Source organism: Lissotriton vulgaris, chromosome 5 (genome assembly GCF_964263255.1).
Source record: "Lissotriton vulgaris chromosome 5, aLisVul1.2, whole genome shotgun sequence".
NCBI classification, from domain to species: Eukaryota; Metazoa; Chordata; class Amphibia; order Caudata; family Salamandridae; genus Lissotriton; species Lissotriton vulgaris.
The window spans coordinates 266,022,889-266,046,841 of record NC_141693.1 but is presented as its reverse complement, the minus strand read 5'-3'; the positions used below and the strand labels follow the sequence as shown (position 1 = coordinate 266,046,841).

The 23,953-nt window shown below is 49.8% G+C and overlaps 1 protein-coding gene across 2 annotated transcripts in view; it reads left to right on the top strand.

Moving 5' to 3' along the window:
- The window catches only part of PEX14 (peroxisomal biogenesis factor 14), a 488,805-nt gene that overhangs the window by 76,879 nt on the left and 387,973 nt on the right, over positions 1-23,953 (top strand). For both annotated transcript variants that reach the window (XM_086921339.1, XM_086921340.1), the window contains exon 2: positions 1,532-1,567. In XM_086921339.1, the coding sequence (XP_086777465.1) occupies positions 1,532-1,567 (36 nt within the window). The remainder of the gene's footprint in view (positions 1-1,531; positions 1,568-23,953) is intronic.

Genomic DNA, 23,953 nt, shown 5'->3' with positions numbered 1-23,953 from the left:
ACCATCTCACTCTGTGCCTCTCTACTCCTCACTATTCTACTGTATGCCAGTGCACCTTACCCCACTTTCTATGCACCACTGCACCCTTCACCACTTCAGTCTTCACCACTCCAGTCTCTGCCACTCCACTCTGCACAGCTCCGCTCTACACCACTCCATGCACTCTACACCACTAGTCAATGCCACTGCACTCTACCCTGCTCCCCTCTCTACTCTGTAACAGTCTACTCTACTTCACTCTACTCCTTGCCACTCCACTGCATTCTAGACGGTGCCACTCTACACCACCCTACTCTGCACCCCTCTATGCCAATTCACTCTACACCACTTTACTCAAAACCAGTGCATTCGATGCCACAGCACTGTGCGCCAACTACTCTGCATCACTGACACTCTATGCCACTCTAGTCCACGATGCCTTGCGCAACTCCCTCTATGCCACTCCGTGCCACTTTACCCTACTTTATTCTATGAGACATTATTCCACTCTACTACTCCACTTTTCTCCACTCTACTACTCCACCCTATGGCACTCCACTCTGATGCTCTATTCCGCTCTACACCACTCGACTCTACAACACTCCACTGTTTTACACTACTCCTCTCTATGCCAATCCACTCTACGACAATCTACTCTACTTCACTCAACTGTACTCCTCTCTATTCCCTTCCACTATGACATCCAACTCCCTCCACTGCACTTTACACCCCTCCATGACATTCCCCTCTACGCCACTCAACTCTACGACTCTCTACGCCACTCTATAACACTTGCGACACTCCACACTACTTTTCTTTACCCCACCAACTTTTAGCCACGCTGGTGTACAACATGGCTAAAACATACTGGCAAAGCCAATAGTTCTTGCATAGGCGGAACCTATTGGTTTTGGCAATGCGTGTTCTGAAAGCCCGAATTCGAGGGAGTAACTTTACTCGTGGGTATGAATCCCGAAGCAATATAAAGGAAGGACAAGTGTGAACGTTTTTGATAATTTATATGTATGACCTGGGAATATATTTTTTGCACTAGAAGCACTTTGAAACTCGTTTAAATTATTTTTGAGATAATGTAACCCGATATGGATTGATTTACTTCAACCAGGCAGGCACGATATGTACGTCCTTTTTTTTAACCTATAAGATCATTGTTGTGATTTTAAATAATCGTACAAATAAATCTGTCTTTTGCAAAGTCTTCTCGACCCTTGGTCAGTGAGGAGAAAAGGCAACTAACAGCAAATGCTGATACTGGGCCTGTTACTGCCTGGCATCCACTATCTCCCGGGGAAAGCTCTAAAATGAAAAGAGATTCTAGTCCGCTTACTTTCCAAATCAAATATATAGTAAAGATCGGGTACTGCGCCCCTATTTTCGCAAATCACGGAGAGCTTAAGCAGACCAAACTAAATTGCATGATGCTGTTGGCGAACTGAATTCTATATGGTTTTTCCGAATGTAATGTGGTTTGTTTGACCAGTAGATGGCACCAGCAGCCTGTTTTCTCAACCTTTCCTCTCTTTTCTTTCAGAATGCCAGTGAGCCAGCCGTCCCGCGGGAGCAGCTGGTAAGTGCCACCAAAGTCTCACACATTTTACTCCGATTAATAAAATACAGTAGTGCTGTTTGGTTGCACGTTCACTTGCGGCGTCCAGCTTCGGACTTTAACGTTGGTCGGAATTTGAGACCTCATGAAAGAGCTGTTATCTGAAGAAAGCAGAATTGAGTTGTTCCGGTTTTCTGAGTCTTTTACCAGTACAGGTGTGAGGAAGGTGTTCTGACGCAGTTGACTTTTCTGGGAATAAGTGGTGTAGTAGTATTTCACAGAATTAAGAAAGGGCCCCCTAATAAGCCACACGTGAAGCCATCTCCTTTTGTTCTCCACGTTGAACGTAGTGTAGTTGTAAGAAGCACCCATTGGTTTGGGGGGGGGGGGGGGACGGGCGCAAGGATCCTTCAAAGCAAATGTTTCAATTAATCAATCAAGACATTTGTAGAGCGTGCTACTCACCCCTGAGGGTCTCAAGGCGCAGGGAGGTGGGGGAGCAGCTACTGCTCGAACAGCCAGGTCTTGAGGATTCTCCTGAAGGTCAGCAGGTCTTGGGTCTGCCATAGGTGGGCGGGGAGGGTGTTCCACGTCTTGTCGGCGAGATGGGAGAATGATCTGCAGCCGGTGGTCGTTCAACAGATGCCTGGGACGGTGGCGAGAGCGAGGTCGGCGGAGCGAAGCTGGCGGTTCGGGGTGTAGAAAGATAGTCGTTCGTTAAGGTATGCTGGTCTGGCGTTGTAGAGTGCTTTGTGGGCGTGGGTGAGGAGCTTGAAGGTGATCCTCTTGTTGACCGGGAGCCAGTGCAGGTCTCTCAGGTGGGTGGTAATGTGGCGAGGGAGTCTGAGGATGAGGCGTGCGGAGGCGTTTTGTATGCGTTGGAGTCTCTTCTGGAGTGTGGCTGTGGCTCCTGCGTAGAGGGTGTTGCCGTTATCCAGCCTGCTGCTGACAAGTGCTTGGGTGACCGTCCTTCTGGTTTCGGTAGGGATCGATCTGTACATCTTTTAGAGCATGCGGAGGGTGTTGAAGCAGCAGGAGGAGGAGACGTCGTTAACTTGCCGGGTCATAGAGAGCGTGGGGTCCAGGATGAAGCCCAGGTTGCATGCGTAGTTGGTGGGAGTTGAGGCAGTTCCCAGCGTGGCCAGCCACCAGGAGTCGTCCCATGTGGAGGGGTGGATCCGAGGATGAGGACCTCTGTCTTGTCAGAGTTCAGCTTCAGCCGGCTAGTCTTCATCCAGTCTGCAATTGCCTTCATACCCTTGTGGAGTTTGGATTTGGCGGTGGCTGGGTCCTTGGTGAGGAAGAGGATCAGCTGGGTATCGTTGGTGTAGGAGGCGATGCTGAGGTGGTGTGCTCGAACAATGTTGGCGAGTGTTGCCATGTAGATGTTTAAAAGGGTCGGGCTGAGGGATGATCCTTGAGGTACGCCGCAGGTGATTGTGGTGGCTTCGGATATGAAAGGGGGGAGGCGGACTCTCTGGGTTTTTCTGGTGAGGAAGGAGGTGATCCAGTCCAGGGTTTTGTCTTGGATCCCTGAGTTGTGGAGGCGTGTGCGCAGGGTGTGGTGGCAGATGATGTCGAAGACGGCCGAGAGTCCAGGAGGATGAGGGCTGCGGTTTTGCCGTTGTCCAGTATGGCTCTGGTGTCGTCAGTGGCGGTGATGAGGGCGGTTTCGGTGCTGTGGTTGCAGCGGAATATGGATTGGGAGTGGTCCAGGACATTGTTCTCCTCCATGAAGTGGGTCAGTTGTCTGTTGGCCGTCTTTTCAATGACTTTCGCTGGGAACGGGAGCAGGGAGATGGGTCGGAAGTTCTTGAGGTCCTTTGGGTCTGCCTTGGGTTTCTTGAGTAGGGCGTTGATGTCTGCGTGTTTCCAGCTTTCAGGGAAGGTGGCGGTCTTGAAGGAGCTGTTGATACATTTTTGGAGTTTTGGTGCGATGATGGAGCTTGCCTTGTTGAAGATGTGGTAAGGGCAGTGGTCGGAAGGTGAGCCGGAGTGGATGGTGTTCATTATTTTGATGGTGTCTTCGTCATTGACGTGGTTCCAGGAGAGCAGGAAGTCTGTGCGCTTGGTAGGTGTTGATTTGGGGGGGGGTGGTGTCGGCGTCTGTTGTTGGCGTTTGGGTGTCAAAGCTGCTATGGATGTCTTCGATCTTGCGGTGGAAGAAGGTGGCCGGGGAGTCGCTGAGTTCTTGCGACGGTGGGATGTCGTTGGAGCTGGGGGAAGAGAGTTCTTTCACGATGTTGAAGAGCTCTTTGCTGTTGTGACCGTTGTTGTCGATGCGTTCCTTGAAGGAGGTTCTTTTGGCGGATCAGATGAGTTGGTGGTGTTTGCGTCTGGCGTTCGTGAGGGCGGCGTGGTTGTCTGGTGTCTGGGCGCTGCGCCACTGCTTCTCGAGTCTTCGGCAGGTGTGCTTGGAGTTCTGGAGTTCGGCGTTGAACCAGACGGCTCTCGTGTTTGTGTAATTGTTGGAGGGTTTCCTGATCGGGCGAGCCAGTCGTCGATCCATTGTCTGAAGTTGTGGGCTGCTGCGTCGGTCTGGGAGGGCTTGGGTGGAAGGTTTCGGGCGAGAGTGGAGTTGAGCTGGTCTTCAGTTACTTTTTTCTAACTGCGGTGTGGGATCCGTTGTGGTTGATTGTGCGCGGTGTGTTTCTCGAAGGAAAAATGGATGCAGTGGTGGTCAGTCCAGTGGAGTTCGGTGATATGGCTGAAGGTGGCGTGGTCGCTGGTGGAGAAAATGGGGTCGAGCGTGAGTACGGCGGAGTGGCTGGTTGCCATGACGAGCTGTTTGAGTCCGAGGTTGGCGGGGTTGTCGATCAGGGTTGTGGTGTTACTGTTGTTGACTTTCTCTGTGGAAGTTCAGGTCCCTGAGGAGGATGTAGTCTGTGGTGGCGAGGGCATGTTTGCTGATGAGGTTGGCAATGGATTCTCTGAATTGTGCACCGGGGCCAGAGGGTCAGTAGAAGTGTTCCTCTGAGGGTGGTGGTGTGATTGACTTGGATCTGGAAGTGTAGATGTTCGGCCATGCTGAGGGAGTCGTCGGTGTTGGTTGAGACTTTGTTGGTGTTCCTGTGGATGATGGCGATTCCTCCTCCTGGTTTGTTGTTGTGTTACGGTCCCTGCGAGTGATCTTGTAGCCGTCCGGGATGGCTATGGCTATGTCAGGCGCTGAGGAGTCGTTCATCCAGGTCTCCTTCAGGAAGGCGACGTCCGGGCTGGCGGAGAAGAGTAGGTTCCAGAGCCCGACGGCATGTTTATGGACTGAGGTGAAGTTCAGTAGTATGCAGCTGAGTTTGTTGTGGTCGGCGGTAGCGTGATGGGCAGGGTGTGCGCTGGCTGGTGTATTTTGGTATACAACGTTTAGCACGCATTTTTTTACCACACACTACCCTTACAACGCAGGCATTACCACGCATACCATTACAACGCATTGCCCTGGGGGGCGCTCTAGGATAGGGAATAAGTTTAATTTTATATCCAACACCTTCCCTAGTGTCCACGGGGACTGGAGTTGGAATATAAAATTATACTTACCACTATCCAGCACCTCAAAGCGCTATGCGTTGTAACGGTATTCGTTGTAAATACCGCGTTGTAATGGTATGCGTGGTAATAGTATGCGTGCTAACGTCATACATCCGTGTATTTTCAGTTACGGCAGGTGAGGGGGCCGTGGGTGACCTTTTGGTGGCCTGGAAGCAGGTGGAGGGTTGGCCGGCGTTGAGTGTGTGGGGGGTGTTGGAGTCGTAGCGGCGTCTGGTGTCATGGCCCTCGCGGGGGCCAGGGGGTCTGGTGCTGGGCGCGGTTCAGGCGCGGACTGGTGCAGACGTGCTTGCCATAGAAAAACCAAAGGAAATGAAGGATGGAGCGTTGACAATACAAGCACTCACCCCCAGTCAACTGATCTGGGTTTAATCCATCACCGTTCTTTAGCCCACTCTGCCACCCCAGTTCAGACATGGCCATATGCAAATCAGTCTGACCCTGTGCCTCATGGGAACAGTCCAGCCCGAACTGCCAAGCCATGCCTTCCCTGGAACGGAAACAAGCTACCGAGGACCAATTTCTGGCATTTCAGCTTTCTTCAGCCCGGCTTGCTTGAATCCAGCGGCAAAGTGAGCAAGGGACTCACGTCTGAGCATACCCTGCCAACTTATGGTGAACAAAGAAAAACCAAAGGAAATGATGGACGGAGCGTTGACAATACAAGCACTCACCCCCAGTCAACTGATCTGGGTTTAATCCATCACCGTTCTTTAGCCCACTCTGCCACCCCAGTTCAGACATGGCCATATGCAAATCAGTCTGACCCTGTGCCTCATGGGAACAGTCCAGCCCGAACTGCCACTACGGGCTTGCCATAGGCGCACCAGTGGCGCGGTCGCCATTTCTGTAGGGGAGGGGGCGGGAGTAGAGGTAGAGGTAGAGGTGGAGGTGGAGGCGGGAGTGAGGCTGGGTCAGGGGGCGGTCGCCATGGGAGCAGAACCACAGTGGTCCCCAGAGAAGGGAAATATGTAAGCAATTAGTAAATATAGACTCAATCGTTGCTATATTAAGTATACATGTCCAGCCGGACAGAGGTCAATTCTTTACTTGTTAGGCAATGTAGATGATAGTACACAACATTGCATAAAGTCGGGCACAAGCCTGTGCCCTACTTAGCCAATACGGCTCTCGTGGGTATTCCGGGTGCGCGTCTGAGTGAAATATTGGAGTAAGGAGATAGTGCCTTTTGCGTGCTTTCCTGTATTTTCAGGTCAAGGAAAACAACGTATGGAAGAAGATTTAAGATAATAGAAGTACCGCCAGTCAAAGGGCTTCGGTTGGCGTGTGGTTTCCCCTGTTATGAGCTTTGGAACCCACAAAGTTTTTGTTTGAAATTGTCATGTAGATGTAAAGGTCGATAACAGATTCGTTGGTTTCACCCGTATCCTGAGGAGGCCAAGATATCGAACGGCCGAAACGCGTCCCCGTCGACATGCTTCAAATCCTTTAGAGGAGTCTGAGGATATCATTTTAATTATGAGACTTGGAGTCACCACAATCGCTGATTTATTGTTCTTGATTGATTAGAACTGATTGTGTGGAGACAGGACTTCCTCTTAGTGGACTCCCTGAATACGTAGGGGGCACTGTTCTTGTTAGAGTACATCTTTGGGTGTAAAGTGTTTATGGGTGTGAATGAAAAATGTATATATGTGTCTTTTTGTCTTATTGTTTGTTGTTAGCTGTACAGATTGGATGTAAATATTTGTGTATATATGTGTATATGTAATGTTATTGATGGAATCATAGAAAAGCATTGATTTGCACGATGGATTATTATAAATAAAATGTATAATCCTGTTCTCGCTTTGGATATGCAATCTTTGCAGTATACATATCTTTGACGTAGAGATTGATGTTCTCAATATAAGGGAATTGGGAGTCCTTTATGATCTAAATATTTGATTATCTATCCCCGACCCACTTTTGCTCTTTGCAGTTTTGCTACTTAGCCAATAGAGTACAGAACATGGGGGGGGAAACACAGGAACAACAGGGGGCTCAGGCACACAGGGAATAAACAGTGTCACAAGAACAAATCGCAAAATACACCTTTACAGCAAGATAAACAAAGTTTTTGGCGTATACAGTGTTTTTACAGTGTCAACGACGTTTCGATCCAGCGAAATAATGAGCGGATCATCATCAGGACATACAGATCATGCCTGTTTTAGATAGAGCCTCATATGCCTTGGGGAGCAAGCTAAGGAGGGAAAATACAGAAAATGCAAAATTAGGAAACGTACAGTATATACAAGGGAGTCCGTGAACACAACGCAGCATGCAACTCAGTAAGAGGACCTGCATATCTCTGTGGAATAGTACACAGGGGTAAAGGGCCTTTGTGGCTTTCTGAAGTGATCTGGTGGTGAAGACCGCAAGGGTGATAGGTTCTGGGCTATGAGAATGTGTGCTCGATATAAGTAACCAGTTTCGGCCAACTGGCTCTGTGAAGCCCATTGGTTAGCATGCTGGGCAGTCATAAGCAAGCATCTATAATGAACCAGATACGGAGAAAAAGTGGCATTTATATATCTAATTAGGGAGTTAGCGAGGCGTGTAAATTAAGCTAACAGATCACTGTGGGCGGTATGAGCATTGTAGGCCAACATCAACTCAGTAGCGATTAATAACCAGGTTTAACCAAAAGGACACAATAATTCAGTAGCAATTCATAAGTGTTTAGCCAAAAGGATGAAAAGGGCACAGTTGTGTGGTACATCGTTAGCAATGGCGTATAAAGAGTCAACCAGCAATCATAGTTTATGCGCATTGCACCGAATACCTAATCAGTTTGGGCAACGGGTTGATCTAATTTTATTTGCTTCAACCATGATGCTAAGGATAAGGAATTAATACATGTGGAACATCGTCATTGCAACGGTACAATAAAATCATCAATATCAGCGTAATCGTGAGTGAGTTTAGGATTTATGCAGAGCAAGGAGTCGCTACCCTAAATCGAGTTAAGAGGCATGCAAGACGCGCTTGTGCAGCGTTTCTTACCGAAGATTAAGATTTATAAAGTGCTTGGGCGAGGAATGGTGTAGCTGCTGAAATCGTGTCTCCTGAAGGAGGAAGTTAAGGTAAAATTCAAGTTAAACGTAACGGGTCCTACGGTTGGTATCGCCGAGTGTCAGCGGGGTGACTCACCAATTAAGGAGGAATTTAAGTTCAATGCAGATGAAGGGAGAGTCACATTTCCGTACTGGACTGGCAAGGTCGCCTATAGGGGTGAATGTATGACATTGTTCTGCATTCTGTCCGTCAACTGTTGTTTTTTGCATTTGTCACCCCGAGTGGTACGGGTATGCTCAGACGTGAGTCCTGTGCTCTCCACACCACTGGAGTCAAGCTATCCTGGCTGATGACCGCTGATAGCCAGAAACTGGTCCTAGGATGCTTGATTCCGGTCCAGGGAAGACATGGCTTGGCAGTTCGGGCTGGACTGTTCCCATGAGGCACAGGGTCAAGGCTGATTTGCATATGGCGATGTCTGAACTGGGGTGGTGTAGAGCGCAAAAAAACGATGGATTTAGGCCCAGATCTCTGTACTGGGGTGAATGTATGACATTGTTCTGCATTCTGTCCATCAACGGTTGTTTTTGGAATGGAGGTCAAGGCATTACACGCGCTCCCCCGCAGCGGTCGCCATTTATGTAGGGGAGGGGGGCGGGAGTAGAGGTGGAGGGCGGAGTGGGTCTGGGTCGGGGGGGGGGGGCGGGCGGGTGGGAGCAGGACCGGCGGAAAAGGCAGGAAGCGCTAAGGCGCAAAACAACAGTAATCCCCTAAAATGTAAAACACGCAAAGCACACAATTTACAGACCCCAGAAGAACACAAGACCTGAGGCAGAGTCGGGCGCGGGTTCGAACACTGCTCGAGACAGACTGCGGTCGAGGGGAGAGTGCTGCCTGGACCGGAGGTCAAGGCAGCACCATGAACTATCGTTTGAGACTGACCCTGCCTGGTCCACACAACAAACCATAATTTGTGTACAGCGCATGCGCACAGCTGCTCTAGCTGTTGTGCGCCCTTCATTTACTCCTGGTCAGGGAAGCACTCTATAAAACAAACTATTCGCAAGAAGGGATCACTGGGTCATCACAGCGCTGACCCTATGAATCAGTTCGTCTGTGACGATGTTTCAGGGTTCAACTAGAAAACCAACAAATGCGACATAAAACATTTCAAAGTGAATATGGAGTAATAGGGCTCAAGCCTCGGTATCCAAAAACACCATTGTCCGCTCGGATGTGACCGCCAGAGAAGAGCTGACCGGTGGTAAGGGATCACTGTCGCCAGAAAGCGGTTGTGCTTGCTCACCCTTTGCAGCAGGCTCCTTCCCATGTACAGTGGACTTAACTACAGCTACACATGAGAGAAATAATAGCCACACTTTATTGAGAAAAGTGTCAAATTTCCCCCCCACTTAGCAGCTGGTGAGAGTTCAGGATTGTCAGCGTTTGCGCCTGGTCAGTAGGTAGAGCGGTTGCCACTGCTGATGGCTTTTATCTTGTGACTCTCATTGGTGCTACTAGACTTGTCGCTACAAACTGTGTGTACCTGCCTGCTGCTGGCGCCGTACGTGTGTACCTACTGTTGTCTTAACAGAGCCTCGGGCCTGTCAGGTGCGAAATAACTTCCTGCTACATTACTTTCCAGGATTAACTATTTCATAGATTGACATGTTTACATTATTCCCCCATCATTCAGGTAGGGGATTCTCCGTAGTTCATGTTTGCTGGGTGCAAAAACTAAGAGCCCGCTCACCCCTTGATGATTAGCTGCTCAGATTTTCCACCATACGACTAGAGAATGGAAGGACATCCTCATATGAATTCTTTATTTGACATTTTAGGATATTTTTGGCAGTTTTGTTTTAAATGCTTCTCCCTGTGATTAATCTTTAATTTCTCCCCGCTCACACTTGCAGAGGTTGACGGTTTTTGCTGTTTGTTTTTCTCCTTTTGTGATTGGATGGCGAAGTCCTGGGATGGTAATCACTGTTCTCCTCATGTCTGACACCATCAAAGAGAAAGTCCTTTTTCAAGCCTGGTCTCTGATCTGCTGCCAGAAACATCCTGCCTGGCAACCCTTGCATGAAGCTCATTTACCACCTTCATCAACCTGGACATTCAGCGCACTATGTTCAGACATTCAATCAGCAAGACTCTGACCGACAATATAGTCCTTTGCTTGTTGCTTTAAAGGCTGCCTCCTTCAGATGAGGAATCCACACAGTGTTCTTTTAGCCACTTCCCAGTGTTAATAAATGAAAGCTGAAACTTGTCGACTCCAAGTATCCGGTCTTAACCTCTTACTCAAAGACTCGTTTGACCCAATACTCCAAAAACCTATTCTTGTGGAGGAGCAGACTTTGGTTTGGGTAGCAAGTGTTTAGGGTCCAAAACGCCTGCTCTCCTGACACCTTATTGGCGGCTCCTTTGGCCACACGTGCGAAAGCTCCAAAGGTTTCTACATCTATGGTCATCTTGGTAAAGGGTTCTTTGCTGATAACTGTTGCTATTTGACAGCCCATTTAGCATCAAAGGAATCCTCTTCGGCATTCTCTCTGCCATGTTTGTGGCACCTTGATCAGCATCTTCGTCTGCAATCATCTTCATACCTGCTCTGTCGACAGTCCCATCATTGAGGATCTCTCCGTTGGCGCCTAACCCTTCCAAGATCTCACTATTGATGATCTTATGGTCCAAGACTGTACCGGCGACAACACTACCACTGATTCAGAGCCTACAACATATCCTCTGCAGGTCATGTTTTCCCCATCCGATCACTGTAGATTCAATACCTGAAATGATGGAGGGAGAATTCCTTGTCCAGTCAGTAGGGCAAGGAATACAGTGAAAACCGGGTCAGTGATAGAGAAGATCTGGCGGTGGTCAGCCCTGAGGATGACCGCCAGCTGAGTCTGAGCATAAATAGGAGAGTTATTACTATGCTCTATGCCAATTTGAAGGTAGACCTCACCTATTTCATTGGAAGCCGCTATTTCTGCTCCTTCCTGAGATTATTCGTAATTCACCAGAGCACATATTGCAAGTTGTGACAGCTTTCTACCACTAGGTCCATGTGCCACCTTCATACAATTTGCTTCTGGTCAACCTCTGTTTCCGCTCCTGCGTTCTCCCTGCAACAGAGCCAGTCAGCCTCTGTACCCACCACTGGCAACGTCTGTGTTTCCTGTGCCACCTCCAGTTCCATAAAGGCAGCATCCACCTCTTTCAGCTGGCCTTCTCCAGCAACCGGCTGCCTCTTCCCTGTTCTTCCTCAGTAACCTGCTCCAAGATCCTCCTCCAGGCGTCTAGCTTCTGAGATTCACTATGACAATACAGACCAGAGAATGATGATGCTGATGATAATGATCCGGAAGAGCCTTTGCGAGTTTCTTATATGGTTTCTAATTATGCTATTACAGAACTGACCCGCAAGAGACTCCACCAGAAGACATCACCAGGTTTTACAAACTTTTGAAATGCATGCCCCAGATATGTAATGAACCGTTGTCTGCAGTTGATGAGACAGGCTTCCTTTTTAACTTTTAAGATAAGTCCGGGAAATCCATCAGATCTATATCACATTTTGATCACCTCTGGGAGGAAGGCTTGGTATATATGAGAAATCTAGCCCTGGCTTAACTTCCATGGCCCACCCAGGGACTTATTACAAGTCCCCAGAAACTTCTTGTGTGTGCCTGTGTTAATCAAGTAAAATATGAATCCAGTATCTCTGCCTCAGACTAGAGGCGATCTGTCACAGACGTAGCTTTGTCCAAATCATGCGGGTTGACCAAAGGGTAGAGGATTGGTTTCTTCACAACAACTTCTGTCAAGGTAGCAAGTGCCTCCCCTTTTCTGTACAGGTATGACTCCTAACTTTGTGATGAGATATCTTTGTTCTTCTAAACGTTGTCTGAGGTATACCATGCCCAAGCCAATGTTTTGTGGTTGTGGTGAATTTACTGCTTCGGTCCTCATCAATGCTTCTTTGAGGACCTCCATCACTGTTTCTGTGAAATTATTACTGGGAAATCTTGCAAAATGTGTCTGCTTACACACTACTTCATTTCCCGCTGAGGTGCAGCCCGCTAAAATATCTATTTAGCAAATATGTCATGAAGCCATACAAGTGTACCTAAGTGAAACAAGGTTACTCTTAATCTTCACCGTCAATAACACTCCCATCCTACTGGCAAAAGAATATGGTCAAAAGAGCAATGTTGGCCATCCTGATATACTTTTCATTCACACAGTCCTTAAGGATTCTACCAACGGAGACAATCGTACCCACAAGATACCCCATAGTGCCAGTCTAGCATAAGGTCCCAGTTAAACGGTAGAGGAGCCTCGGCCAACAGAGGTCTGACCAGGCCCAACAAACCGGAATCTACATGTTTTCCATTCCTCCTCGCACAGCAGCCCTTTACCAGGGAAGCTTTGTGCTTTCCTTTCATCCTGGTACAGTATTGCCTCAAGGTTCTACGTTTTGGATCCTATCCAGTATGGACATTCAACAGTTAATTTTCAATCCCAATCTGAGGCTGTTAAAGGTATGGAACCTATGTCATCTGAGGGCTCTGCAGACGGAGCTATTCAAACTACTTCTCAAGCATAACCAGCTTGGCAATTCTGATCAGTAGAGCCTCGGTATGTGGGAGGCGGAGCTCTGGCTGTCTCCATCTCATTGTGCACAGTTTGGGGCATACAATGAGGTGGGTAGATTAAAAGGAGCATGTGTGCACTGCTAGATAAATATTTGTTCCTGAGGAATCACCGCCTGACAACACTGAATAATGCAAGCATGTGAATGTATGAAAATACCAATGCTATATAATAGGTAGTTACAGGCAAGTGACCCTTTCATTGTCCAGAGCCAATATTGTTGGTCTCAGTGTGCACAGGAGGCTCGTATGCATCTTATAAAGGCCAGCCTGGAGCAGAGTCTGCTGGGGGTGGCTTATCTGAGGGTCTCTTTGGTCTGTTTGTGGCGAACACTAGACCTCGCATCCAAAACTAGCATCAAGGTCTCGATGCATAGCAGTAGTTATTTCTATTATAGCCATCGAGGTGTGACTAGCAGTGGTAACGTTTCTACAAAGGTAAGCCCGGCTCATCAGGCCAACTGGTGTGGCTAGCTAGCTGTGGTCACTTTTTTAAAGCCAATCGGAAGTGGGTGTCGAGGCGGTTCCCTGTGGTAGCTTTGGAGATCCCTTCTAGGCCAGGTCTGCGTGACTGGCAGTGCTGCTGACATTCGCCCCCTTAAGGTCACCCTACAGGCTGCCCTGCACTGCTGTTGAGTGGTCCGTATTTTGTCAAAAGTTCGAAGGGGCATTTCTTCCTTTTTCACCAGTTTCAAATTGTATTTGATTTAATCCGTGCTTGCCCTTCTTCGGCCCTTTCTCGTGCCCTCCCGCCAGCGCCTATGGCAGCCGCGCTTTGCTGCAAGGCCTGTCGGCTCTCGCGGAGGGCGCGCGCCTGGCACAGCCCTCGGCCGTCCTCTCTCCCTGGTACATGCCCGGTCTGCTGGCGATGGGCATCTTCACCTTGCGTAAACGGGGTGTCAGCACCTCGCTCCACTGCTGTTTACGATTCCATCCGTCTCCATCGCGGGATCAGCCTCACCTTGAGCCGTGTGCGCCTCCGCCCCCTCCCCCAGCCAGCAGCGGCGCTTCCCGCTCTGCGAGAGGACGGACGGCAGCCCCCCTTCGGAGCTCTGCAAGGAAGGGACACTGTGGGGGGCTCCTGTCGCAGAGCCCCGCGCGAGGTGGGAAGGACAGTGCGGGACTGAGGCGTAACATGGGTCCACGCAGCCCGCGGGGGTGCGAGCTCCTGGGGCCCCCTCAGCACAGTACCCTGGCCGGAGAGCTCCTGACTGACTATGGAGGAGGCCCCCGTGAACTTTGGCGTGTGTGTGTGTGGGGGGGGGGGGCAGGGGGGCTCAATTATAGTTACTCCACTGGTGCGCGGAGCCTTCACATCCTGGATGGCGCAGTGTGCAGAGGCCGTGCTGGGAGCGCTCTTCAGAGCTGTACTTGGAAGGGAGAGTGCGCGGAGCTCTCGTCGGGGCGCTGCAAGGAGGGGGAGAGAGAGGTCTAATGCCAGGGAGGGCTCTGCGTGGGTATGGGTGCTCTCGAGCAAAGACAGGGTGTGGGTCTCTAGTGCCACAGTACTGCATAGAAAAGAAAGGATATGGAAGTCTTGTGTGCAAAAGACAGTTCGGGGGGCGCGCATTGCCTAAGCTTATATAGAAAGTAAATGGCGGGGAGCATCCAGGGTTGTAGTTCCTTCCTTGCACTTGGGCCGCACACTCTGGCTGGGAATCTAGTGTCGGTAATCGGCGTTAAACGGACGGTGCAGAAAGCGTCTTGACGCAAACCCGCACGAAAGGACAGTGAGGGGAAATCTCGTGCCAGAGGCTGATCCCTGTCCCTTGGAGCTCACGCCCAGAGCCCTGCGCGCAAAGGACAGTGCTGGAAGCTCTCATGTCGGCTCTGCGAGGAATTTGGAAAGGACGGCGTGGGGAGCTCCCGTGTCCGAACTATACATTGGAAGGACAGCACGGGGCCCCTCCTGATTGGAGCTCTTCTCTTGGGTGCCCTGACCCACACCCCTTAAGTTTCCTGGCTCCCGCCCCAGCTGCAGCTTTACTTTCTTAAAGCACAGTTCAGTTTATGGCGATATTCCCTGACTGCTCTCCCATGATGACAGGCCAGCAGCGCTTCCTGGCAGTGTTGCACCCTAGACTATCTATCCTCTGACAAATGTCTCCATCACAGCCCAGAAGGCCACATAATCCTTACCCCGCCCCACCCCACCCCCACAGCTCTGTACACTTTCACAAGTTTATCCTTCACAGCTATAAATGCGGCGACCCTTTAAATCGTCACCTCCCAGCGCTTCTTCGCCTCACAGCACCTCCTTCTCACACCTGTCCCTTCGCCGCCGCCCCCCCCCCCCCACACACACACTCCTCGATGTGGCTCTTTTTCGCCCCCCCCCCGCCCCACACTTCTACTCACGTAAAACTGGAATCTCTTGACATCTAATATCTTTCAGAATGGTAATGTCTGACATCCCTAACCCTTTATAACTTGGAATAGCTCCCTTCTCCTTTAATCCAGTCTTTTGAAACACTTCTCACCTCCATCGTCAAGGGCAGGGATTTAGGGGCCCTCTGACCTTCTCCCAATGGTTTCTCCTTCCTGATCTCTCCCCTGTTCTGAGGGCTGATTCCTCCTGTCTAGCCTGGGAATCCCTAAAAACCCTCCCATGCTGCCCCACTGTCTAGAAGGGCATGGGTACTCACCTTATATTTTCCTAGTGGTCAAGACATTTTGTGTGTGGTATGATTATGGGTGAGGGGGAGGGTGGAGTAAGGGAAAAACGAAGCATGTATACATCTAGTGGCTGGCTGAATTGAATTACACAATGTGGATCCAGAAAATCTCTGGTCAGTCCCGGCGTACCCACTTGACCAAATTGTGTGATCCTAGGCAATTGTTTTATTCCACTTTCCCTCCTTCCTTAACACATATAGAAAAGAGGAGAAGGACCTAGAGATACAAGACTTCAGGATGTTCTCTATACAAAACTTTGTCCAATGTAGGGTTTGATTTACTAAACTATAATGTTATTCACGTATAATAGCCCGTTTACCGCGGCCGTTATTTCGGCGCAGTGCAGGTGTTCTATGGAGTGGGCGGGGCCGTGTCGGCCATTGGCCATTCGCAGCACCAGCAAGTTAGTGCTCGCGACGGCCAACGGCCGACGGGAGCACGGAAGTGGATAGCAACCCAGGCTACCCAAAGGGTGCAAACAACCGATTTGTCTCTCGGGTGATTATTGTTTGTATTGGCTGAGTGGGTGGAAAGCATGAATGATTTTAAGTTCATGCTTGAAAACGATCACTTAAAAAAAATACTTAGCAATGCTCTGAAATCTGATTTACTACGGTGAAATAAAATTCACATTTTGAAGAGACAGTGTTATATTTTTACATGTTTGCTGCAAGATGTCTTTAAAAACAAATGTGTTCCTTAAGTGACCCCTTCAGGACAGCGTAGTTACTACTTTTCTTTCACTGCAAGTACCCGTTAAATAAATGATTGCCAGTTTATTTAACATCTTTTTAATGTCAGTGCTGAGTCCAGTAAACAGCACCCCAGTGCTGCTCCTGTTGACCAGGGGGCTGGGAGTAAAGTTCAGGAGGGCCACAATCAGGTCCCGTGCCATATGTTGTGTATCCCTGGTCTGGGGGTTTTTGTCTGTCTCTTGGACCCATATCTCCCACCCTCTGCTTGAAGGTGGTAGGGGGGTTAAGTGTCCATCTTATCTTTTCTCCCCCCCTTCACATCTTTGAGAGACACTCTAATATGGGTTGGTAATAAAAGTACTCATCCCAACAGATCTCTCTTCCTCTCCCTCCAACCATGCTAGCTCAGGACCACAACTATACACACAGTTTCAGATTGGACAACCCAGTGCAGTAACCAACTAAGCAGGCTGTATCATATACCATAAAGCGACCTGCAGAGCTGTTCAAAGCTACCAGCATACAGAAAACAATAAAACTACACATCCGTCTGTCACACTTCATCATCCAACACACTTCTACGCGTGCGTCCCATAAGATGATAACCACACTTCGGTTGTCATCACGCTTGACTTGCCAACACTTCCTACATAGGATCAAATCCACACAACATCTTTCCAACCACACACCCTAGATGGTGTAAAGCGCTCCTCAAGTAGGCAGGCGTTTCAGCTCCTCATATAGTGGTAGTAAGCGCTGTATGAATGTTGCAGTACAGTACACTCACCTCTTTGGGGCCTCTTCCACCCTATTGTTGAGGTTTTCTCTCCCCCTCTACACTTCCCCCTCTCCCTTTATATCCTCGGTTCTCTTTCACTCATTTTTTGCTCTTATCCTTCACTGTTTTTCTCTTCGGAATTCGGGCTGATACTCACTCTTAATCATTGATGGACTTTGTTCCTCCTGTCTTCTTTTTCCAAAATGTCATCTCCTTTCCTGTCCCAGGCATTTCACGAGGGCCTCTTACTCGCACCACGTCGTTTGGTGGTGGAAGATGCATGTGTGCTTGGAGAGAACTCCCACACATCTGGCATTATGCAGTGTGCATCCAACGCGTCTTCCAATAAATTTCCCTTTTTTTGGACGAATACCCATCTTTACTGGGAGCGCTTGATAGGCTCTTATTTTCTCAGTGCAACACTAGGACGAGGGGGCGATTTTGAAAATTGTCAACAATAAATTTTAACTTGCACTAAATTTTAAGAACTTTATTAGAAACGGAAATGTTTGCAGAATGTAAGGACTAGAGGATGCCGCAGTTTTTCTATTGGAGATTCTCGAAATACTTAAAACCAGAGAAGCTTGTAGCATTTAAAGCAAACTAACACAGCTGATTGCAAATTATTTTTCTATCAAAACCTCGATATTGTCCCCCCTACTCCTGATGTTCAGTTCTGTCAGTTAATTCACTGAAACACGTTTGGTGTTAGTAGAGAAAACTTGAATAAAATTACTACAGCTGTTATACTTGCAGAATTCCCAGGTTGTCACTTTAGCTGTGCTCTTCAAAATTTGCTTAAGTTCTCATAAAGGGATTGTGCAATCTAAACTATGAGTGAGCTGTAGCGTCTTTGAAAAGGTATGCATTCCAATTGGAAAATAGCTAAATGAACACCATTTATTGCTATCAGGAGAGTAGTATAGTTTGAAAGGTCGGGGTATTGCTGACTTTAAGTACTGTTAGTTTCCTTTGAGAGGGATTGCTTTGGAGTATTTTACTCTTTTTCCTTAGTCTAACATCCCATGGGTATTACCCGTAGTACACTCCAAGACCATGAGAGCTCAGTGGCTCGTGTCCCAGTAATATTTATTTTTAGTGCTGTGGATCCTGAGAAATGCAGAGGTGGAATGCTATGGGCAGTTTCCACATGCTGGTGAATGTTAAAGATTGGATTCTGCATATTGCGGTAATAGGTCACTAACTTGCTGGCTTGCACCAGTCCTTCCCCCGACTCTGCTGATGCCTACAGAACCTCTGATGGGCATGATCTTGGTGAAATCTAGGAGTATGTGCATCAGGTTAATTAGTGGTGGGCGATAGGGAAAGTAGTGTCACTACATGCTTAGTGGTAAAAGAGCTCCTGTTTCAGGGCCTCCTGCTCACCCCAGCTTCTCATTGGCACTGCTGGTGCGAGCTCAAGACATCAGACACCAGTTGTTTGCTTGACTTCGGCAGCTAGAGACTGAGTGACCAGCGAAGTAGATTCCTTTGCTTGTGCTTGTATGCATGTGTATGGGTCCCTAGGTGTGCATGCCTGTGCTTGCACGCGCATGTGTGTGGGTCCCTAGGTGTGCATGAGTGCTCTTCGCTGTGTCTTTCCTAAGGGACTCTCATTGTAGAAGAAAAGACCACTTCTACTATCCCGCCAGAGGCCTTCTAATAAAGGTGGACATTATGACTGTTTTCTTTTAGTAGTGAGTACTCTACTCTGCAGGGGTGACTGTGCTCACGTTTTGCAGCGTGAATCTTTCTGGATTCACTATGCTGTGCATATTCCGCGGTCTTGTGGTTGGGTCCGGATTCGTAGTCTTTTCCTTGTTTTTTTTTTTTTTTTTTTTTGTAGCCCTTGTGGGCGTCGGCGTCACACCTCCTCGGGTGCATTTCCGGTGACGTCGGCATGCTTCCTGCGGAAGCTCCCACTCTTGGGCGCCATCTTCAGATTCTTTTTTCCGCGGTCGGGTCTGGATCGTTCCCATTGGGCTCCAGACATTTTTGGAGAAAGTACTGAAAAGAATTGAAGTTGGAGAAGATATTGGAAGAAGAAGACTAGAGAAGACTTCGCAGAACATTGACGAAGAGAAAAGAAGGAGAAAACCTTGAGAACTTCGACGATCGTCGACGTCCACGCGGTCAGGGAGGCCTGAACGCTCGAGGATGGACAACACGCCGTTTAAGGTCTGCCCGAACTGCAGACACAAGTACGCGCAGAAAGACCAGCATCGGTTTGCAACCTTTGCCTACCGGTAGAACACAGAAGCGAGGACTGCAACGCCTGCTCCGTCTTCGCCCAGAAGACCCTTCATGTGAGGAAGAGGCAGAGGGTAGCACACGCCGCCCTCGAAGGAAAATCCCCGACGCCATCGTTGTACGAGCTGGGGATGTCCTCGGAGGAAGAGGACAACGCTGCCGCCGAAGACGACAGCTACACGGTCGTAGAGACCGATTACAAGAAGACGCCTGATAAGGTAGGAGACTCGACGTCCCACAAGAACACGAGAGACTCTGAGTCTCGAAAGTACGAGGGCAAGAGCCCGAAGGCGCCGACGCAGAGACATCTGCCGTCCGCCGGCACAAACAGGCCCAGCGGATCCTCGGAGAAGGAGTCCCTGGCGCCGAGAGCTGTTGATCAGCAGAAGGCGTTGAAGATCGTCGCCGAAAGGGACCGATCGACGTCGAGGGAGAAAGACCCTAAAGCCTCGGCGCCGCCCAAGGACCCGAAAGCCAGTTCGACGTCCAAGTCATCAACGCCGAGAATCTCGCCGCCGAGCAGGCGACGAAGAGAGGGGCCGAACGTTCCGAAGCCGAAAACGCGGCCGAGATGGAAAGGAAAAAACGCCGGCTAGAAGCCGAAATGGCAAGCCTCTTGCAGCGGAGAAAAGATTTTGACGCCAAGATGAGTGCCTTCACGATTCCACACAAGACCAAGCACGCCGTGCTAGATCTGGTCGAAGAGGAAGAACATGTCGACGGCCATGGGCCTAGCGACGAAATGGTCGATGACCAGGAAGGTGAGGAGAATCCCTACGAGGATTACAGCTATGAGGAGGAAGAGGGCAGTAGGTTGGACGCCGAGTCGGCCACCTCTGACCCACATGAGGAGGATAACCTAGATGTCGACACCGAGAGCCCGGAAGAGGCCCCCCGCCGCCGGACGACATCGGGGCATACAACTCGGCGATACAATCTGCCGCAGTTGCATTCAAGCTAAAGCTCGACGAGGAAAGGCAGAAAGCAGACTTCCTGCTAGAGACTTTGCTCCCAACACAAACAAGAAGCCAGTTCCTTCCAATGCTCGAGAGCGTCTTGGCTCAGGGAAAGGAAGCATTCAAAGAGCCCGCAACATGCAAGGCGGTAACTCCCAGAACAGAGAAAAAGTACAAACACTCCTCAAAGGACCCGGCCTACATTCGGGGCGAGGTCTCCGCAGACTCCATTATTACGGCCACAACTAGGAAGAGGGCGAGCGTATCCACTACCTCTGGCCCACCACCGGATAAGGAGAGCAAGAGGATGGATCTGGTGGGGAGAAGGATCGAACGGAATGCCGCGACCCACTGGCGCATGGCTAATTCCAACGCCCTGATATACAGGCACATGTACCAGATCATGGAGGGGCTGGGGCAGTTGGTGAAGGACCTGCCCCAGGATGCCAGGCAGAAGGCCGAAAAGTTGATCGAAGAATGGAAAAACGCGGCAAATTCTTGCCTTAAGACGGCCCTGGACGGAGCAGACACCGCCAGCAGGCTCATGATGATGGGTGTCACGGAAAGGAGACACGCCTGGCTCAGGATCTCAGGGTTCAAACCCGAGGTACAACACAGTATCCTGAACACACCGTTCAACGGCGAGACGCTTTTCGGAGCAACAGTTGACGAGAAACTCTGCCAACTCAAAAAAGATAACGAGACGGCAAGATCCATGGGGGCATTGCAGTTCAGAGGCAACAAAAGGGGCACCCCGTCACGGAGGTCCGGCGGGAGAGGTGGAAACCAGCCAGGTACATCGCACCAGGCCTTCCAGCAAACGCACCAGGCAGACTCGCAGGCTCAGCAAGGTCACCAGAAGCAGTCCTGGCAGTACCAACCAAGAGGTCAGTCCTTTCGAGGGAGAAATGGACGTGGCCAGAATAGAAGAGGGGGGCAGCAGCCCACCTCGAAGTGACTTCAAAGACCTCCGGGTGCCCGACCACAGAAAGGATCCCAGGGGGCACCACGTACGAAGGGGTCAGGACAATCTAAACACCTACGACCACATGACACCAGTGGGAGGAAGATTATAGTTTTACCTCCAAGAATGGAGAGAAATAACATCAGACGAATGGATCCTAAACATTATCCAATTCGGATACTGCTTGGAGTTGGAGAGAAAACCAACAAGCAGAAAACCAAGGGGAAGCCACCAGCAAGAGAACAGCTGGCGAGGCTTCAGGAAGAAGCACAAGAACTTCTACAAAAACAGGCCATAGAAAGAGTTCCCTTCAAGGAAAGAAACAAGGGAATATACTCTACGTACTTCCTAGTACCAAAGGTAGACGACAAAATGAGACCCATCCTAGACCTGAGGTTCCTCAACAAATTCCTAAGAACACAAAAATTCAAGATGACCTCCCTGCAGGAGGTACTACCGCAATTGCAGGTCGGAGACGTCATGGTCACGATAGACCTCAAGGACGCCTACTTGCACATACCGATAAACGAGAAGCACAAGCATATGCTCAGGTTCACAACCGGAGGAGGCCACTACCAGTTCACAACGCTAGCCTTCGGACTAAAATCAGCACCGAGGGGGTTCACGAAGTGCCTCGCGGCAGTCGCAGCGCACTTACGAAGACAGGGGATACACGTATACCCTTACCTGGACGACTGGCTGGTGAAAGCAAACTCGTACCAGAAGTGCAAGCAACATGCACATACAGTGACGAGCACGCTCATAAACCTGGGGTTCTCCGTCCATTGGAAGAAATAGTCAATGGAGCCGGAGCAAGTGAAGATCTTCCTGGGGGAGGAGATCAACACCTTACAGGGCAAAGTGTTCCCCAGCGAGAAGAGAGCAAGGGCACTGGTCAAGGAAACTCGCCTCTACCGGAAGGGACAAGCTCGGACAGTGAGGACTGCGAGCAAGATCATGGGGATAATGGCATCATGCATCCACCTAGTGCCGAATGTGCGGCTCCACATGAGACCCATGCAAGAATGGCTCCAGGAACAATGGTCACAGGCTTCGGGCAGTTGGGAGGATCTGGTGGTGACGCATGCAGTGCAGAAGGAGATGACATGGTGGACCATGGAGAACTTAACAAGGGGACAGCCTCTAACACCCCCAACTCCGACAGTGACCATCACCACAGACGCATCCCTGAAGGGATGGGGCGCTCACATGGAGGAACTCAAAGTGAGGGGTCTTTGGACGCCAGCAGATGCGACAAAGCACATCAATTTCCTCGAATTGAAGACAATCTTCCTTGCACTGAAAGCCTTCCAGACAAGACTGTACAGGCAAAGGGTGTTGCTGCAGACAGACAACACCACGGCGATGTTCTACATCAACAAACAGGGTGGAACACAGTCAACAACGCTTTCAACGCTGGCACAGGAGATATGGAGATGGGCCATCCCTCTCCAGATAGACCTGCTAGCCATACACCTACCAGGGAAGGAGAACATTCAGGCAGACTGGCTGAGCAGACAGACATCGGCATCCCACGAGTGGGAGCTCAATGCTCAGGAGACAAGGTGGCTGTTCAACAGGTGGGGAACGCCATCAGTGGATCTGTTTGCAACACGCCAGAATGCGAAATGCCGAAACTTCGCATCCAGACAACACGAAGAAGGGTCCCTTGGGAATGCCCTATGGATAGATTGGTCCGGGACATTTGCTTACGCTTTTCCCCCGATACCACTGATACACAGAGTACTGAGCAAGTGCAGAGCGAGCAACATGACCCTGATACTGGTCGCGCCACAGTGGGCGAGGCAGACATGGTACTCGCAGATCATGGAGTTGACACAGTGTGCACCCCACAGATTCGGCAGAAGAAAAAACCTGCTCTCCATGCAGAACGGAGAGGTGCTGCATCCAGAACCAGAGAGCATGAGCCTAGTAGCATGGCTCCTGAGGACATAGAGTTCGCACATTTGAGACTGCCAGAGAGCACCCTCAGGGTCCTTCGGGAGGCACGAAGGTCCAGCACACGGAAGTGCTATGTCGCAAAGTGGAAAAGATTCACGATGTGATGCAGGCGGGAAAGACTTCACAAGAAAATGAAGGACTCCACAGTGCTAAAGTACCTGACGCACTTACTGGAGAAAAACCTCAGCTCGTCCTCCTTGAGAGTGCACTTGGCAGCTATAGTGGCCTACACAAGGGGTGAGATGGGCAGAAGCTTCTTCACATCACAAGTTGTCAAGAGGTTCCGGGAAGGAGCGAAGAGGATCGCACCACCCAAGCGTGTGCCACCACCGGCATGGAACTTAAACATAGTCCTGACGGAACTCATGAAGGAGCCCTTTGAGCCACTTCACAAGGCCTCCTTACAGATGCTAACTATGAAAACTGCTTTCCTGGTTGCAATAACGTCCTTACGCAGAGTGAGCGAGCTGCAAGCGCTAACGCTACAGGAACCCTACTTACAAATACACAATGATAGGGTTGTGATGAGGACCGACCCACACTTCATGCCGAAGGTGGTGTCCAAATTCCACATGAACCAGTCCATACAGATACCGAGTTTTTTCCAAAAACCAACCACTAGCGCAGAGCGAGCTCTGCACACCCTAGGCGCCAGAAGGGCGGTCATGCATTACATTGAAAGGACAAAAGGACACAGGAAAACGAAACAGTTCTTTGTGTCGTTCGCCAACAGTTACATGGGCAAGGCAGTAACGAAGACCACTATTGCACGCTGGATCGCGCAAACAATCCAACTCTGCCACAAAAGGGCAGGACAAGAACTGGCAGAGGGGGCACGTGCCCACTCCACTAGGAAAAAGGGGGCTACAATAGCCTTCCTGGCCAATACACCCATACAAGA